This window comes from Panthera leo, chromosome A1 (genome assembly GCF_018350215.1).
Source record: "Panthera leo isolate Ple1 chromosome A1, P.leo_Ple1_pat1.1, whole genome shotgun sequence".
In the NCBI taxonomy this organism is placed as follows: Eukaryota; Metazoa; Chordata; class Mammalia; order Carnivora; family Felidae; genus Panthera; species Panthera leo.
This window is the reverse complement of record NC_056679.1, coordinates 126,381,900-126,400,831: the sequence shown is the minus strand read 5'-3', so window position 1 is coordinate 126,400,831 and position 18,932 is coordinate 126,381,900. Positions and strand designations below refer to the sequence as shown.

The window sequence follows — 18,932 nt, the reverse complement described above, 5'->3', positions numbered from 1 at the left end:
AACAGTATGGAGTTTCCTCAAGAAATTAAAAACTGAAACACAATATGACCAGCAATTCCACTTCTAGGTATATCTCCAAAGAAACAAAATCATAATTTCAAATAGATAACAGTATGCCCATGCTCCCCGAAGCATCAGTAATGACAGCCAGTGTATAGAAACAACTTAAATGTCCATCAACAGATGAATAAAGAAAATGTAATTTGCATATATATATATATATATATAATAGAATATTATTCAGTGATTAAAAAAAGAAGGCTATCCTGCTATTTGTAACAACGAAATGCCTCAGGGCATTATGCCAAGTGAATTAAGTCACAAAGAGAAGGACAAATACTGTGTGTTCTCACTCTATCTAGAAACTAAAAAAAACCGAACTCCTGGCAGAAAACAGATTGGTGGGTGGCAGATGTTAGGGTCAGGATGCAAAACAGGTGAAGGGGGTCAAAAGGTACAAACATCCTGTAATAAGACTAGTATGTCTTGGGGGCGTAACATATAGCAAGATGACTATAGTTAACAATATTGTTCTTATATGTGAATGTGACTAACAAAGTAGATCTTAAAATTTCTCATCAACAAGAAAAAAAAAGTAACTATTTGCAAAGATGGAAATTTACTGTGTTAACCATTTCACAATATTTACCTATATCAAATCAATGCGTTGTACACCTAAAACTAATACAGCTACATGTCAATTAGATCTCAACTAAAAAACAAAACAAAACAAAACTCTTTCCATACCCTATGCTCAGAAAGTTGATTGCTTATACTTGCTACTATTATTTTCTTTGTTCTTGAATTCAAGTCCTTACTCTATCTGGAGATTTTTTTTGCATGTAGTGTTTATAGGCTGAACTGTGTTTCCTCAACATCCATGTATTGAAGCCCCTGACTCCTCAGAAGACGACTGTATTTGGAGACAGGGCCATTAAAGAGGCAATTCAGTGGGCGCCTGAGGGGCTTAGTCGGTAAAGCAACTAACTCGTGATTTCAGCTCAGGTCATAATCTCATGGTTCCTGGGTTCCAGCCCCACATCATGCTCTGCACTGACAGTGCAGAGCCTGTCGGGATTCTCTCTTTCTCCCTCTCTCTCTCTACCCTCTGCCTCCCAATCTCAAAATAAGTAAATGAATAAACTAACTTTAAAAAGGTAATTCAGGTTAAATGAGGACATTTAACATTCAAGTGAGAACATGCCTGAGCCCTACTCCACTCTAAGTTCTGTCCTTATTGCAGGAAGTTTGGACACACAAGGGGACACCAAGGATGCTTGTGCACAGAGGAACAACCATGTGAGGACACGGCGAGAAGGCACTCATCCGCAAGCCAAGAGGTCTCAGGAGAAAGCAAGCCTGCCCACACCTTGACCTTGGACTTCCAGACTCCAGAACTGTGAGAAAAATTTCTGTCATTTAAACTGCCCAATCTGTGGTATTTGCAGTGGCAGCCCTGGAAAACGAATCCAGTGTGAGCTATGGAGTTTACTTTGTTTTAATATGGAAAAACCATTGGCTTCTAGTTCCATTTACTGAACAGTCCCGCGCTTCCTCACTGATCTATCATGACTCTTTGGTCATCTACCAAAGTTCCATACAAATGTGGAGCTATTTCTAGGCACTTTATTCCATTGATCAGTCTATCCCTGTGAGAGGACTGTGCTTCATTATAAGTGATGATAGCTGGTAGAGAAAGGCCTTGCCCCTTTTCTTCTTCTTTAAAGGGACTTGGCTATTTTTGATCACCTACACGTTGCTATGAAGGTTAGAATCAGCCTGCCAAGTGTCATTAGAGATCATATTGGGATTTTGATTGTATTTGCATTAAATCTGTAGAACTACAGAGAAATAAACTTTGTAATTAAAGAATGATCTCCATCGGAAGGTACCACTTACTTCCTCTTTATGTTCGATGAACTGCAATTCTAGTTCTGCCCACGTGATGGCACCACAAACTGAAAAATCAGATTTTCAAGGTTGGCCAGGAAATCTCAGAACACACACACAGTGTTAATCTTTTAGTAAATACTAGAATGTTTTGAAGGGTAGATCTGAACTTCATATGGAATGTTAAGTGGTTTGTCGAATGCTTAATTAAGTACATTTGCTAAAAATATATACAATAGTGTAGGATAACCAAAGAGTTGAAATAATAATGAAAGATACCCCGACCACCTGTTCTTCACAGTCCTTTTCTCTTAGAAGGCCATAAACAATTAGAGATAAAAAGTTCATTGTCAGCCAGTAAAATAAAGATATGGTGTGGGATTAGCTCTGGAAGTTAAGGTGGTCTTTTCTAACCAGCAAGCCTGCTGTGAATAGGCTAGTGAATAGGTTTGCATAAATCTGGGGACCAAAAGTCACCCTAGGCTTATGAATGAAGGGGAAGATTATGTAATTCTTCATTTCCACCCCACCCTTATTCCAGCCCTGATCATCGTGGGAGTAAAGTCTACTTTCACTTATGAGAGACATGCCTGTGCTTGCCCTGAACTGTGTAAAGAACCAGAAAGACGTTCCCTTCCTACTCTGTAATGCCAGTGAAGTCTCCTTCTACATTAGGTGGGAAGTGTTTGACACAGAAGGCCTCTGGAAATGCTTGTCTAACTGACACCATGCATACCTAAACTTGAGAGTGGACTGGAGCAAACCCTTTTTCTAAGTACCTGCCAGAGGTTCATTAATCTGGTACTGGAAAGAGCCCCTGGCATTTAGTATCAAAAAACGGTTTACCGCATCTTGTTAACCTTAGATTAAAAGATTTGTCTACTGCGCATCAACATAACTTGGGTGGTCTACTAACATATACATAGAACAGTTAACTAAACCCCAGTTTCCTTATCTGTAAAATGGGAATAACAGTATTTCCCACTCCCAACTGTTGTAGGATTACATAAGGCATTTCAAAATACTATACACGGTGCCTTGTTCTTAATAAATGTTCCACTGTTGCCAGCACAGCAAGGGAAACAGGTGTTCCTCGGTCAGCAAAAGTGAATAGCAAAATCCGGGAACAGGAATCTAAGCCATGTTGAAGCTCATTAGCCAATGTCCCTCCCTTCATCCTACCAGTCCCCCTGCAGGGGGAAAAGGCCTTGCATTCTCTCCCAGCACCAGGGCAGCCCTGTGACTTAATGAGCCATTTAAAGGACGCATTGTGCCTAAGCCCTTCCGAAAAAGAAGTGATAGATGACTTCGATGGTAAACCATAATTAGCACCAGGAGCCCTTTTAACACCACTTACTATCAAGTAAGGCCCACGTTGTAAACCGCTCCCCATTCGAATCCGTGCCTGCGCTTCTAATACTTCCCAGGAGATGACGCCCTTGCTCCCCAGTCTGAGAGCAGCCAGAAGATGAAGACTTTCGCCTGGGGCTGTCTCCCTCTCCAAGGTTAAGGACCTGACCTCCTACAAAGACCCGCTCTGCGCGGTGGGCAGAGGCCAGGAAGGCCTAAATGGGACTTGGCTTGGTCAGCCTACAGGCCCCGGCCTGGGCCCGCCTCATTGAGAAGCGGCGTTGAGCTCGGTACGCCTTGCTCTAAGAATCCTCGCCTTTCGCTGGCACTACCACCCCCAGTACCCCATCGAGAAGCGAGCTGATGGGGTAATAATGCGGGCGGCCGTGCTGGGTGGCGGCAGGGCCAGCGAACGGCAGCACCGAGGTCCTCCAGATGGTCAGGGCGAGGCCTCACGTGCCTGTGCAGTGGACTCTGGACACAGTCACACCTGACTGGAGGCGTCAGGTTGCGAGGCGGTCAAGTAGGACTGTGCAGGGGAGGGGACCCGCGTTGGCACAGCGCCCTGCCGGGCTCGCACGCCTAGCCGCCGGGACACCCGGCGAGTGAGGCGGGGCGAGGGCGGGGCGAGGGCGGGGCTGAGGGAGGGGATGGGGCCTGGCGCCAAGCCCTCGGGTTTCCATTTCAAACCCAGAACCTGAGAGCATTCGAAGAATGGGGTGGCGGTCCCGGAATTGCCGGACTTCTTTGTCGCCCTGTCCGCTGCGGTGATCCTTCCCCGAGACCGGCGCACGAGCTACACAACCCCTGTCTGCATGCCGCTCGCAAGAAGAACCCCAGCGGCCGGTCCAGACGTGGCGTCCGACCCGCGCTCTCGGACGGCCGGTGGGCGGGGCGTCGTCCGTGACGTCGCATCCCGTTTCGATTCTCCGCCCCCCTTCTCGGCCCGTATATAAGACTTCTCCGGGCGTTCGCACTCTCACAAGTGGAAGCGGACGTCGGGCGTGGGTTGTAGGAGGTGGCGGCGGGGGCTCGAGGGTGAGGGCCGGCTCGGACTTGTGTCCGCGCCTTGGAGGTGACAGCTGGCAGTGCCGGGCGGTGAGGCGACGATGGAGCTCTTGCGGACTATCACCTACCAGCCGGCCGCCAGCACCAAGATGTGTGAGCAGGCGCTGGGCAAGGCTTGCGGCGGGGACTCTAAGAAGAAGCGGCCGCAGCAGCCCCCTGAGGAGCCGCAGCCGCCTCAGCCCCAGGCGCAGGGGCAGCCGGCGGCCCCGCACCACCATCATCACCACTCGCACTCGGGGGCCGAGATCTCGCGGATTATCGTCGACCCCACGACGGGGAAGCGCTACTGCCGGGGCAAAGTGCTGGGAAAGGTGACGAGCGGCGGGCGCCTGGCTGCCGGACGGGCGGTTGGGAGGTCTGCCCGGGCATCCCCCACCCCCACCCCCCCCACCCCCGAGCCGGCCGGACCCTGAGTCCCCGCATTTTGGCTTCTCCGGGGCTCCGATCCGGGCGGGTCGTATTCACCTGCCCTGCTCTGGCTTTTGTGCGCTGACAGCGCCGGGTTGGCTTTTTATATCCTTAGCCTCAGCTCTCCGTGCGTCCCGCAGCCCCAAGAAATTGATCTGGAGGCCAGAAGCGAGGGCTTTCTGCTCGCGCCCCTAGCTTCCTCCGCCTGCCCCCCCAGGGAATTTTCTTGACGGGTCTCTTCAGACATTATTTTTCATCTCCCTGTTCCCAACCCCCTCCATAAAGCTCCTCTTTGTAAAGGGAGAAGGGGAACCGGTTCCCTGTTTTCAGGAATGCTTTTGGCTTCGCGAAGGAGCTTTTAAAAAGTACAGTGCACACGTCTTTCCACCCTCACTCCCATCCGTAACGTTGCGTTCCTTTCTAATTTTTATTCATTTTTAAAAACATGTACTGTCCGTTTTTCTACCACACTCAGTGCTCTCTCGGCTTTGTTTTCAGGGTGGCTTTGCAAAATGTTACGAGATGACAGATCTGACCAACAACAAAGTCTATGCTGCAAAAATTATTCCTCACAGCAGAGTAGCCAAACCTCATCAAAGGGAAAAGGTGTGTATGACTGTTGAGTAAAGTATTTTCTTTGTGTGCAGGAATGGCCCTTCCCTGCTAAGAAAATGTCTTCTGCGTGTGTAAGCAGCTGGCTTGGAAGCGGTGACAGAAGGCTCATAAGCCTGGTTTTGCTTTTTCTTTCAGATTGACAAAGAGATAGAGCTTCACAGAATCCTTCATCACAAGCATGTAGTGCAGTTTTACCACTACTTTGAGGACAAAGAGAACATTTACATTCTCTTGGAATACTGCAGTCGAAGGGTGAGCGTTAACCCCTGTCCCAGTCCATCCGCGCCCCCCGTCACATCGCCTTGTATCGGCGGTTTTGCTCTGGTGGCAGTTACTTTCCTGCAGTGTTAACTTTCATCACGCACCTTGTGCAGGACAACTACTGATGCCCATAACTCTGACACACTGTCTTTTTTCCTTCTGCTCTTCCTAGTCCATGGCTCATATCTTGAAAGCGAGGAAGGTGTTGACGGAGCCAGAAGTCCGATACTACCTCAGGCAGATTGTGTCTGGACTGAAGTACCTTCATGAACAAGAAATCCTACACAGAGATCTCAAACTAGGTAAGCCCTTTGTTCCAAACACTGATTTCGTGTTAGGGAGAGGTGTTCTTTTCTTCCCTGTCTGCCTCGTTGTGTATTACTGTTTCTAGTTGGGATCTAGCCTGTGCCGTCTTGCTTTTGAATCTGTGACTTTACTAGTCAACAACTGGCTGCCTGCCTCCAAAGAGGATGTGTGTGTGTGTGTATTTGGTGGGAACATCTTTTCAAGGGGACTGAGGTTTTGTTTTCTTTACCATCTAGGGAACTTCTTTATTAACGAAGCCATGGAATTAAAAGTCGGGGACTTCGGCTTGGCAGCCAGGCTGGAACCCTTGGAGCACAGAAGGAGGTAAGACTCAGAAAGATACATCCTGACAAGGTTTTACAGAGACCAAATATGCTCTTATTATTTTCCAGTTAATGTGTTGGAGAAGGGTCAGCTGATTTTAAAATTCACAGACCACAATGATGTTAATCCATGGAAACACTAAGTGCCCACTGTGGACGAGGCAGAGGACCTCATACCTATAAGTTGATTATGAAACAAATCTGTCTCATATTTGCCTGAAATGTTACACAAACGCTCTGCTGTACGTGGTCTCAGTTGGTTTAAAAACGCTGTCACGTGGCTGAAAACAATTGTACATGCATTAAAAATAATTAAGCCACTTGGTCAACTGTTAACTGTTGAGATGGCAAAAATCAAAAGTCAAATTTTTCTAAATAGAAATTCAACATAACACTCTTAAGGTTTTATCCAGAGAACTAAGTGTAAACAGTAGAACAGTTCTTAATGAGACCTTCATATTTTGCTTTTCCAGAACAATATGTGGTACCCCAAATTATCTCTCCCCTGAAGTCCTCAACAAGCAAGGACACGGCTGTGAATCAGACATTTGGGCCTTAGGTTGTGTAATGTAAGTAAATGCACCAAAATGATCAAAATGCAAATTTGGGTTTAGATTTTTTTCACATTCGAAAAGAGTTACTTTATGACCATTCCTAAAGAAGTGTTATCTTGCACACAGGTATACAATGTTACTAGGAAGACCCCCCTTTGAAACGACAAATCTGAAAGAAACTTACAGGTGCATAAGAGAAGCCAGGTATACAATGCCATCGTCATTGCTGGCTCCAGCTAAGCACTTAATAGCTAGCATGTTGTCCAAAAATCCTGAGGATCGTCCCAGTTTGGATGACATCATTCGACATGAATTTTTTTTGCAGGTTGGCATGTTTCTTGTGTCTTTTTATTGCATGCTTTTGATGACAGTTACCCAACTGGTTACTGAAAAGTCTTTTCTGACACTACGCAGGGCTTCACTCCAGACAGACTCTCTTCCAGCTGCTGTCATACCGTTCCAGATTTCCACTTGTCAAGCCCAGCTAAGAATTTCTTTAAGAAAGCAGCTGCTGCTCTTTTTGGTGGCAAAAAAGACAAAGCAAGATACATTGACACACATAGTAAGTATAAGACTTCTTCTGTTCTTCTGGATCCAGTATGTTTAAATCTGATAAGTTAGTTAAAAGAATGTTTTTATGTTAGCATAACAGCCAGTATGTTTGAATACTGTTGAACTTTTTATAGTATGATAAAACTCTACTGAAAAATGTGATGGATAGCTTTTTTTTCCCCATACACATTAAAGTGTGCTCCTTGCCTAATTGCAGCTGATGGTAATGATAAAATGCTTGTTTAGCCTTGAATGCTCATAAGCTGATTACTAACACAAAAGGAGGAAATGTGGCTAGCTCTGTTCCTACCTTGTTAGCAGACTAATGCTCATAATTCTTGTCTTTGATTTACAGATAGAGTGTCTAAAGAAGATGAAGAAATTTACAAGCTTAGGCATGATTTGAAAAAGACTTCAATAACTCAGCAGCCCAGCAAACACAGGACAGATGAGGTATGCTGGAAAAGAATAAAATAGATACAAACACTTTATATCATTTCTGTTCTTTGTTAATTATCACATGGGTTATGATGATCACGATTCAAGCATGTGATGATCATGATTCAAGCTTTTCTTCGAACCTTTTAAAAGATTTTGTTTTTTAGTTTAACGAGGCATGCACTCGAGTCACTGAACTATCTTTTGTGTCCACTGCTTTTTGATAAGCTTTCCCACCAGTTGCCACAATCTCAGCTTAACCGAGAATTCTCAACCTCAAATGAATTTTAGATGTTTGACTCCTTGTCTGACTCTTCTCTTTTCTAGGAGCTCCAGCCACCTACCACTACAGTCGCCAGATCGGGAACACCTGCAGTAGAAAATAAGCAGCAGATTGGAGATGCTATTCGCATGATAGTCAGAGGCACTCTTGGCAGCTGCAGCAGTAGCAGCGAATGTAAGTTGCCATCATTGGCATTTTAAATGAGACTATAAATGCCAGTGCTTAATACTAAGTAACTGGAGTCAGTTTGTTTTGCGGCCTAATTACACAGTACCAGCAAAATTGGAGGAATCGGAAAAAGCCGAGCAACAATTTTGAGTCCCTCATGTCCTTAGAAATAGTGGAGGGAAAGTTAGAAGCTACCAACGCCTAAGGTTTTATTGTTAATTAGTTTACAACTTTCTCTGACTTTCTAGGCCTCGAGGACAGTACCATGGGAAGTGTTGCGGACACAGTGGCAAGAGTCCTTCGAGGATGTCTAGAAAACATGCCAGAAGCTGACTGCATTCCCAAAGAGCAGCTGAGCACTTCCTTTCAGTGGGTCACCAAATGGGTCGATTACTCTAACAAATATGGCTTTGGGTACCAGCTCTCAGACCACACTGTAGGTGTCCTTTTCAACAATGGTGCTCACATGAGCCTCCTTCCAGACAAAAAGTAAGTATGTCCAACTAACGAGATTCTGTCACTTCTGTATTCTTGCACTCAAGAAATCTAAAACCAGTGACTAATGGCCTCTATTTTGTTTCTTCTCTCTCCCTATGGTTCCTGTTTTTCAGAACAGTTCACTATTACGCAGAGCTTGGCCAGTGCTCTGTTTTCCCAGCAACAGATGCCCCTGAACAATTCATTAGTCAAGTGACGGTGCTCAAATACTTCTCTCATTACATGGAGGAGAACCTCATGGATGTAAGTACCTCCTGGATGTGGCGTTTGAGCAGTAATATTTGAAGTGTAGCCCACAGACCAGTGGCATCTGCACAGCTCTGAAGCTTTTTAGAGGTGCAGATGCTTTTGTCCTACCCTAGCTCTCTACTGAATCAGAATCTCTGGGGGGTGGGGCCAAGAATCTCCAGGACATTCTGATGCTTGCTCAACTTGGAGAGGCATTTGCCTAGAAGAATGGAGTGCAAACTGCAAAATTGTTATGGGCACTAACTCTCCCAATTGCTTTTAGGGTGGTGATCTGCCTAGTGTTACCGATATTCGAAGACCTCGGCTCTACCTCCTTCAGTGGCTCAAATCTGATAAGGCCTTAATGATGCTCTTCAATGATGGCACCTTTCAGGTAAGCGAAACCCTTCAGGAAAGTGTGTGTTTAGGTCACAAAAAGTGATTTTCAGGTAGCCATTTAATGATTGGACACACTTTACTAATTCTTGAGTATCTGTAGAGATCTAATATTTACGTTTCCTTTTGAAAGGTGAATTTCTACCATGATCATACGAAAATAATCATCTGTAGCCAAAATGAAGAATACCTGCTGACTTACATCAACGAGGACAGGATATCTACAACATTCAGACTGACAACTCTGCTGATGTCTGGCTGTTCATCAGAATTAAAAAATCGAATGGAATACGCTCTGAACATGCTCTTACAGAGATGTAATTAAACGACTTCTTTAATGGACCCTATGGGACTCCTCTTTTCCACTGTGAGATCTACAGGGAAGCAGTCAGATGATCTATAGCATGTTGAAAAAGACGGACAGGTGGTGGTACGAAAACAATTCCTCTGGGGCCTGCTGGACTGGGCAGAACCAGACCAGGCTGACGCATACACTTCTTAACTTTGGACAGTCTGAGCGTGAACCAGAATGCAGTTTTGCTTGATGTACCTGTATTAAAAGGTTTTTCAGACAATTTCGCAGGAAGGTGCATTGACTCTTCTCTCTGTTGAGAGCATTTCAGACAGAGGACTTGGAACTGTGAATATACTTCCCGAAGGGGAGGGAGAAGGGAGGAAGCTCCCATGTCGTTTAAAGGCTGTAATCGGAGCAGCTTTTGGCTGCTCAACTGTGAACTATGGCCATATATAATTTTTTTTTGTTAATTTTTGAAGACACTTGTGGCTGGAAAAGTGCATTCCTTGTTAATAAACTTTTTATTTATTACAGCCCAAAGAGCAGTATTTATTATCAAAATGTTTCTTTTTTTTTATGTTGACCATTTTAAACTGTTGGCAATAAAGAGTATGAAAAAGCAGAAATTGTGGCCCACTGTCTATTGTATGGTACATCACGGCATCACACATGCTTTGATCATGGATTCTTTGGCACGCTTGGGTGTGACATGGAGTATAGAATCATGCCAGAAAGTTAGCTCTTTGGCTTCATTGATAGTACTTTGTAGAAAGTAAATCCTTAACACCTAAAGTGCAATCACATTTTCTGGGTAGATCTCGCTTGAGAAGAGAAGATTATAACAACAATACTATTCTTGTTACAACCACAATAGGTCCTCCTACTAAATCCACAACCAGTTTCTCTCAGGAGTATTACCTTAAAACTCATTTTCAGCTTGGGGGTGCCTAGGCAACTTAGTAGATTAGGCGTCCGACTTTGGCTCAGGTCACCATCCTGCAATCCGTGGGTTCGTGCCCCCCATTGGGCTCTGTGCTGACCGCTCAGAGCCTGGAGACTCCTTCAGATTTTAGGTCTCCTTGCCTCCCTCCCTCTCTCTCTCTGCCCCTACCTTGTTCACACTCTGTTCCTCAAAACTAAAAACATTTAATTAAAAAAAGGGGTGGCGCCTGGGTGGCTCAGTCAGTTAAGCTACCACCCCTGGTCTCGGCTCAGGCCATGATCTCATGGTTTGGTGAGTTCAAGCCCTGCAACGGGCTCTGTGCTGACAGGGTGGAGCCTGCCTGGGATTCTCTCTCTCCTTTCTCTCTGCCCCTCCCCCACTTGCGTGCATGCTCGCCCTCTCTCTCTCTCTCGCTCTCTCTCAAATAAACATCAAATTTTTTTTTTTAATTAAAAAAACCCCACTCATTTAGCTTGGAGCTGAAAGCCAGAGTAATCCTGTGTAAACAGACCTCTGTTATGTGTCAATAGGTACAGGAAGTTTATCTTAATATGGGCAAAACGCTATGCTTTGTAAAATACGTGCACCGCCTGAATGTATTACTCAGCTTAAACCTGCCTAAACACTCCCAGTGCCGCTGGCACTACTAGTACACGATTCCAGCAGTGGGGAAGTAATTGGTCGATAAGTCGTTTTATTTTCCTTTTGGTGTGTGGTGGATGAGGGATGGTATGGGAACCAACCTGTGGTTTTAAGCCCATCTTTTTTATACCATCAAATGATCCAAGAGGCAAATCTGAGAATGTTTGGTCTTTCAGTGGGATTTGCTCTTTGGCAGGTGTCAAAAACTGCTTGTTCTGTTACTCTGAACTTACAGTGACCTGTATAAGATGCACATACGTATTTGTTCATTTGTAATCCCATTGAGGAAAACACTGTCCTGAGAAAAGAGCACTCTCCTGTATCAGGCCCTCTCTACGTTGCAATCCTGAACAGTGTAGTGTAGAAACGGTGGTGGTACTTTTACATTTTTCTAAAATTATTACACGGTACCGGTTAGACTTTAGTAATAAAAGTCAGAGCTGGGGAATTTGTTAGGGATGTTTCAGAGGTTCTAGAACAACTTGGGCTGGTTGGAATTCTTTGGCCACAAACACAACTTTAGTCTTGGTTAAATGTCTTATAGTAATAGCTGAAGAAAACTAGGTAATTACACTAATAGCTGGGTGTGCAAAAGCAGAACCTATTTTTATCTTTATGAGCAGAGAAAATAATGGGAGTTTGCAAATAGTAAGAAGTGGTCTTTCATTTTGAGCTTCACAGTGTACATTGCTTCACATTTTTAAAATATGCACTATCCACTCTTGAGGATCTACTGTGTATAGATCAGGGCCCAGCATTGGAGATGCAGAATGAACCTGAGCCTGTCCTTTCCCTCAAGGAAGTCACAGCAGAGTGGAGGAGACAGTTCATTTACCTATTAATCTGATAAGTGTGCTGTGATATTATGATAAAGGTATGCACTGGGTGATGTGGAAACCAAGAACAGGAATCATAAGGAAGGAGCCCCAGGTGTGAGGTGGACTTAGAGAATTGATTACAGAGAATAAAATTCTTTTTTATTGGGTTTGGAAAAGGGGGGGGGGGTAAACAGAAATTTAAGATAAGAAAAGGTGTTATAAGCAGTGCAAATAACATGTGCAGATGCTAGAGGGTCAAAGAGTTTGCAGGAGAAGTGAGTGTGTAGGTCTGAAGCATCATAGGTAAAAGCTGAAAGAAATAGACATGATGTGTCCTGACCAATATGCCATCCCAAGGCATATAGGCTGCATTGAAGGCTATGTGTAGTTACTGAAAGATTTTAAGGAAGAAAGTGACCTACTATTTTAGTTTTATAAAATTCATTCTAGGGGCATAGCCAAAATGGGTAGGGGAGAATATGAAGAAAGACAACCCAAACAGTAAAGAGATTAATGGTGCGATTCAGGTTGAGAAAGGACTAACTGAAAAAAAGCATACATAGAATTAGACAGGAATGTATCTTTTGGCCTTTCTGGTTTACTTCAGTATTCCCAGCACTGGACACCAGGCCAGCCATATAGCAGTGAAATACTGAATGAATGAATAAATGAATATAGATTTGGGAATGACTTAGAAAGCTGATCATAATAGGATTTGGCACCTGACTGAATGTGGAGTCTGAGGGAGAGGGTGGGGGTTGGGATGATTGGCCAAGCAGTCAATGGGGGAAATGTGTTTTACTGTGGGGCCATCAACTGAAATCAATCAGGAATATAAAAGGAAGAACCACATAGGAAAATACAGTGAGTGCAGGACATGCTCAATCATACTTGTGTGAGGATACCAAAAGAGGCCCAGAAAACAGGTAGACATACATGTCTACATCTCAGGAGAAAGCAAACATTCCAAATATTCCAAAACAATATTTGGAAGTAGCCAGGCTTGAAGCAACGTAATAGGAGTAGATTTGAGCACATAAGGATAAATCTCTTTCATCCCTTCTACCCAGGATTGGTTTTTTTGTTGTTGTTTTGTTTTGTTTGTTTTTGGTACTGAGACCAGGTATATAAAACCTAATGGTGTAGATAAACCTTTGCAGTGAGGGAAGGAAGATAAGAAATTCCCAAATAAATTATAGTCTCCTAAACGAAAGGCCCTGAATTCCATAAAAACAACTCCAAAATAGCAGATGCTCTTAATGAACACCTTCGAACCTCAAGAATGTTTCTCAGTTAGCCACCCCAAATCCTGGCAGAGTACAGGCTGAGATAAAAGGCAATGTTTAAAGATATACTAGTTTTGAAGCATAGTAATAGCTACCTTCAGCTAACTTTGGTGTGGCCATGACAGGAACCCAGATCATGGGTTATCTGACATTTACTGCTTTATATCTTAGTCCCCTCAGCCCTTCAAGAACTATTTCCGAAAGTAGCCCTATGTTTGCTAGGGAAGAAGTATACTCCAGTGGAAAAGCTTTGGAATCAGTTCTGCATTCAAATTCCTGTTCAGCCATGTATTAACAATATGATCACAGTAAATACCTAATGTCTATCAGCTTCAGTTTCCTCATCTGTGAAGATAAGATGACAATAAAGCAGTTGCATACCCAAGGTGCTCAACCTCTGCCTCCTTCCACACCCATAATAACAGTAACCCTGGATACCTAGAAAAGAAAATATCTGACTCATTCTCCCCCTTCCGATTGCTCTGTGTCAGTCATGTCCTGTCAGGAATACAAAAATCATTTTAGCACTTTCAAAGAGAAGGAATTTAACTGAAGTCACTGGTTACAAAGATGATGGAAGAGCCAAACAGGAGGTGGTGAGGCAGTCAAGATATTAACAGCAGCAGTAAGCCACTACTGTACCTATGGCTGGAGAGACCCAGAGAGAAAGCAGGAATACTGGACTTCAGAACTGGGAGTCTCTGGCAGAAAGCAGAATCACAGTCACTCCTACCAGTTCGAAATCATGAAGCAGATGTAGCCACTGCTTGAGATGATTCCTGTACCTATGTGGCTGAGAAAGAATGGGACAAAATATTCTGGATCCTTCCTTCCTTTTGCCCTCCAGTCTTCCAATGGCCAAATGAACTGGGAGCCAGTCGTAAAGGAACCCAAGAAGTGTGGTTGCAGAGATGATTCTTAAGAGTGTGTAACAAAGCAAGGAAAGGGCAGGGATGAATCTTAGCCTTAACAGGAAAACAATGACCCACCTTCCTTCTTTTATCTTCCATTCATTCCATGCCCATCTCTACCTTCCCTTCCTCTTTAATCCCAAAGTGACAAAAATGCTAAGATCTGTAGTCCCCTACACAGAAGGATGACAGACAGTAGAAACTTAGAGGAGGAAAAAGAACAGGGTAAGGGGCATTAAGACCAGAATCATTCTTGCTTTGGGTCTCTGGGATTTGAAACATCATCAGGCCCTTTTTGCATTACAGAGATGTTAGGCTGATGAAGATGAAGGTAACTGAAAATGAATAAAATAAATTTTTTCATAAAGTACACAAAGAAATCAATGTTGCTGTTTTATAGTAATTCCATGCGTGACAGAGTTGGTATATGTCTAAGGCTTGGAATAAGCTCTTCTATAAACAGAAACCTGTAGATTCCATTTTCTTTCTCCTTGACTTGCAAGACATTCTAGTCTATATATGCTTAGATTTGTGCTTTGTTCTAGCACTTCTTTATGCCTTATTAACTTAAGTAATGGAAAGCATCTATTTGTTTGAATTACCACAATTTAGTTACATTAAAAAATTCAAATTAAAAAGTCAAACTCCCATATGCAGTGTTGGAATCTAGTATCATGGTTCATCAATGTTTGGAATTCAACTGAATAGGATATATGGATTTTGCCCCTGGGATTAGCTTTATAATACAGGTATATCTGAAATGAAATTATTAATGATTGACATACAGTAACTTCACTTCCAAATTAAAATAAAAATAACAAATTTACAAGATATCTCTGCTATGAAATACTGAATTATTAGATATTTTAACCTAACCATGCAGGTTACAACAAATTATCTCCTTGAGGCCTATAACAAATTATTACTAGAAGAAAACAGGCAACAGGCCTAACTGAAATAAAATCCACAATACCTGTCTTTTGTACTGCTCTGGAATCAATGGCAACAGAATAACACTTAAAGCTGGGATCATGTCAAACATGCCAAAAGAAGAGAACTGGGATACCAATTTATTACCTGATTTGTGTAGTCCTGCTAAACACAAAGAGTACCAAACATTCAGGATTATGGGAATCTCAAAGAACTTCAGAACTACATGGAAGGTGTTTAAATATCTCAAGAGTTAAGGAAATGCAAAATCATAACATGTGATACAGCCATCTTGGAGAGAGTGCAGACAGAGAATTAGATAATGACTTCATTAGAAATGTACTGAGAAATGGTTAATAACCAACTTTTTGGGAGTTTGGGAGAACCCAGATTTATCATGTTTGCCAATTTCTGCGGGATAGATATTTTCACCTTGGCTGATTTCAAGCTACCGGTGTGATGTCACTGAATGTGGAGTTGGGGAGAGGTGCACAGTAACACCCCATTATAAAGTATTTCCACCATACAGACAGAATAGTGTAAATAACTTCAAGAAACTGATAATATTTAAGTGATGTAGTAAAATAATTAGTAATGCATTTTGAGTATTCATTGCCTTTATTTTTATATAATACCAAGTTTATATAATTTAATTTTAATAATGGCTGCATTTAATAACTAGTTGGCCTGCACCATTCCTGAAATTTTAACTGTCAGTTCTCATGAGTCTGTCTGTATAGGCTAGCTGTGGCACAGCAATGGTAATGATTCAAATGTAGGGATGTAGACTATATGGTCTCTGAGAGTGAGAGGATCACTCCTATGTTCTGGGTAATTAACAGGACTTAATACATTCCCTTGACATCTCCAACAGTAGTGTAGTATCTTGCTTCATAGCTCTGGTTGTATATGAGACCTCAGCCAGCTTAGCTTACAAACAAAAATTGTTTAGATGACATAATAGTGTTAGTAGTGAAGTCTCTCTTAATTCCAATAACATTAACTATTAACCACAAAAATATTTAAGACAATCAAAATCATGAAATTAATATATTAGGGGCACCTGGGTGGTTCAGTCGGTTTCAACACAGGCCATGATCTCATGGTTTGTGGGATCAAACTCCACATCGGGCTCTACACTGACAGTGTGCAGCCTGTTCGGGATTTTCTCTCTCCCTCTCTGTCTGGCCATCCCCTGCTCATGCACATACATGCTCTCTCTCTCAAATAATATAAACCAAATTTTAAGAAAACTTAAAAAAAGAACTGTATGCTAGTACTAGAAATATATTGTAAGTACTATAATCCAAATTGAAAAGTGAAATTTTAGTAACATATGGATTTAGAATTTTAAGATGAAATCTTATGACATTGATATTTAGTAGTATAATGTATGAGAACTTAAATTTCTCATATCTCTAAGTTTACTTTGTTCAATTTATTAGAATGTTTACATAAATGGGAATACCTTATACATCAGACAACTGCAATAAGATATTTTAAAAGGAAGTCAAATACATTATAAATGAAATATAAAAGACTTAAAGGAATTTAATTAATTTTTAAAATTGGATATGTTAATGTCTCTTTAAAGTCTTTTGTTGAAGTATAACAATTTTTAATCTAAAGTTAAAAATGCAAAGAGCTAGAAGTTTAAATACATCGGATTTCAGTATTTTAAAAACCAAATGTAGTTCTGAATATAAAAGTCAACCTCAATAAAAAAATCTCATTGGCAAACTGTTTTCCTGGGAATTTATGTTTTAGGATGAGTACCGATATGTTCTAATACAAATACATAATTCCACTCCAGTAATATGCTTTTGAGGATATGTCTTGGGCCAAGAGCTAGTAGGAATGAAAGGAGAAGGTACAATCTATATATAAGAAAATCTATATATAAGGAAAATCTTAAGATCCCAGATTGGAAATTGACAGAGAATAGATGTTTGGTTGGAGTAACAGGTTTTCAAAACATTCTCAACTAGTTATCATCACATAATCGTTGGAGCTTTCATATAAAAACAAAAATTTCCAACTGCTTTTGAAAAATTTCAAGACCAGGCAGTATTGGATTTGCATTTCTGCATATCAACAATTAGCTGGAGCTGACTGGAGGCAACTGGTGGAGGCAAGCTTCCTCCATGGTCCTCACAGGACTACATCACTTCTTTGGTTCCTGTAGACATTTGAATATAAGCCCTACTCACAATCAGGTGAGCCTTTTAGGGGACTTATCTATTTTCAAATTCTGATTACAAAAGCTGGTTTCATTTCTATAAAATATATTTTGGATGATGTGGGGGAAAGTATGTTCTTCACCAAAAGCTCCCTTCTGAGATGTTTAAGTGTTACTGGTTTCAGTGTTTGTTAAGGGTTCAAGAGAACTGAAGAGAAGCGAAGGAGTAAATTCTGACACAGGCAAAGGAAGACCTACCAAAGTTTTCATAATGTAAGGCTTTCACCAGAATATGGGACTTCTTTTCTTCATGGATTCCTACTTGATCATAAGGAGATTAAACTCATCTCATACCACTTTCTTAATTCATGATGAAATTTGGGATTAAGGGGAATTTGGAAGTTTAATAGACTGGGAATAAGAGGTCATTCCTCATTTAATCACACTGTTGGTTCAAATACAAATTTTAGTAGCAGTCACAATAATCTAGTCCCATTTTCCTTCTTCAGGCAGATGGACAGACTTTCTGATTCTGAAATATCTGAACTATGTGGGAGAGTAGGGGTCTTTTCATTCCTTATAGCATATTGTTAGTGAAACATAATCATCAGAGGTGAAACAAAATCTATGGATGGTGAAGCTGCAGCACATGACCTTGACCTCCTATATTCTCTAATGACCTACCTCCATGTTTCCATTCATTACCCTATGGGTATGCCTAGCAGTTTTGTTGCAGAAAAACTAAAGGATTAAACTTCAAAGAATGTTCTCAACACTGATTAGTCACATCGAAGGGCAAATGACGAAATAGGCCTAAGAAAAACACCAGGCTTTTTGGTTTTATCTAAATTGAATATACTTTGCATTGAAACAGTTACATTTTCCACCAATTCTACTTTTCTACTTAGACTATTAAAGAAAACAGAATAACTTTTGAATTTGGTGGAATCTTGTATGTTACTCTCAGGCCTTCCCTTCCCCAGGATTAGAAAGACAGACAGACAGACACACACACACACACACACACACAATCACCTTACAATTACTCAAGTTAAAACAATGTAGTCAGCAGTAATCTTTTTTACTTCAATACAGTAATTCAAAAACTCACACATTCCTAAGTAACAATGAAAACCCAAGTGATCTGCACCTAAATACATAAATTAATATATTTTCAAAGTCCTCATGTGTGAAAAATTAGTTAATTGTAAAGAAAATAGGCAAGTTACATATATATTTTTTTCTGCAAGTTATGTTTTTTGTTTAAAATATACAACTTATGACCAAAAATCAGTTCCCCAAGAAACACTGGTGGCTAAAACAGAAACAAAAATTAACAAGTCATAAAAATATATGCTACACCAGACAAAGCTTAGGATTTTAATCAGATACATCAAGTTTGACACAACTGGGCCAAATGATTCCTGAGTAGTCATAAAAAAGACAATGCTTATTTTTCTCTGCCATACAATAAAAATTTTTTTTTTAAGTTTTAGAGTCTATTAGGTTGAAAATGCGATATTAATATTTGACCATTTTTGATCTACAACAAAAGCCATTTATTTTCAAGAATAACAGAAAAAATGAAAA

General features: G+C 41.6%; 1 protein-coding gene across 1 annotated transcript; it reads left to right on the top strand.

Moving 5' to 3' along the window:
* Positions 1-4,237: 4,237 nt before the first annotated feature.
* On the top strand, positions 4,238-10,173 carry PLK2 (polo like kinase 2). The gene is made up of 14 exons (XM_042939518.1): positions 4,238-4,619; positions 5,215-5,322; positions 5,467-5,583; positions 5,765-5,894; positions 6,135-6,222; positions 6,695-6,790; positions 6,902-7,100; positions 7,190-7,337; positions 7,683-7,780; positions 8,093-8,222; positions 8,465-8,705; positions 8,828-8,957; positions 9,226-9,336; positions 9,472-10,173. Exons 1-14 carry the CDS (start codon positions 4,350-4,352, stop codon positions 9,661-9,663), a joined length of 2,058 nt encoding a protein of 685 aa, XP_042795452.1. The 5' UTR covers positions 4,238-4,349; the 3' UTR covers positions 9,664-10,173.
* Positions 10,174-18,932: the final 8,759 nt, after the last annotated feature.

Excerpts from the sequence above, each read along its gene's own strand:
- PLK2 (XM_042939518.1), top strand. The coding sequence starts at position 4,350 with ATGGAGCTCTTGCGGACTATCACCTACCAGCCGGCCGCCAGCACCAAG. Across the intron at positions 4,620-5,214 it reads GGGGCAAAGTGCTGGGAAAG|GGTGGCTTTGCAAAATGTTA; the intron begins GTGACGAGCGGC and ends CTTTGTTTTCAG. Across the intron at positions 9,337-9,471 it reads TCAATGATGGCACCTTTCAG|GTGAATTTCTACCATGATCA; the intron begins GTAAGCGAAACC and ends TCCTTTTGAAAG.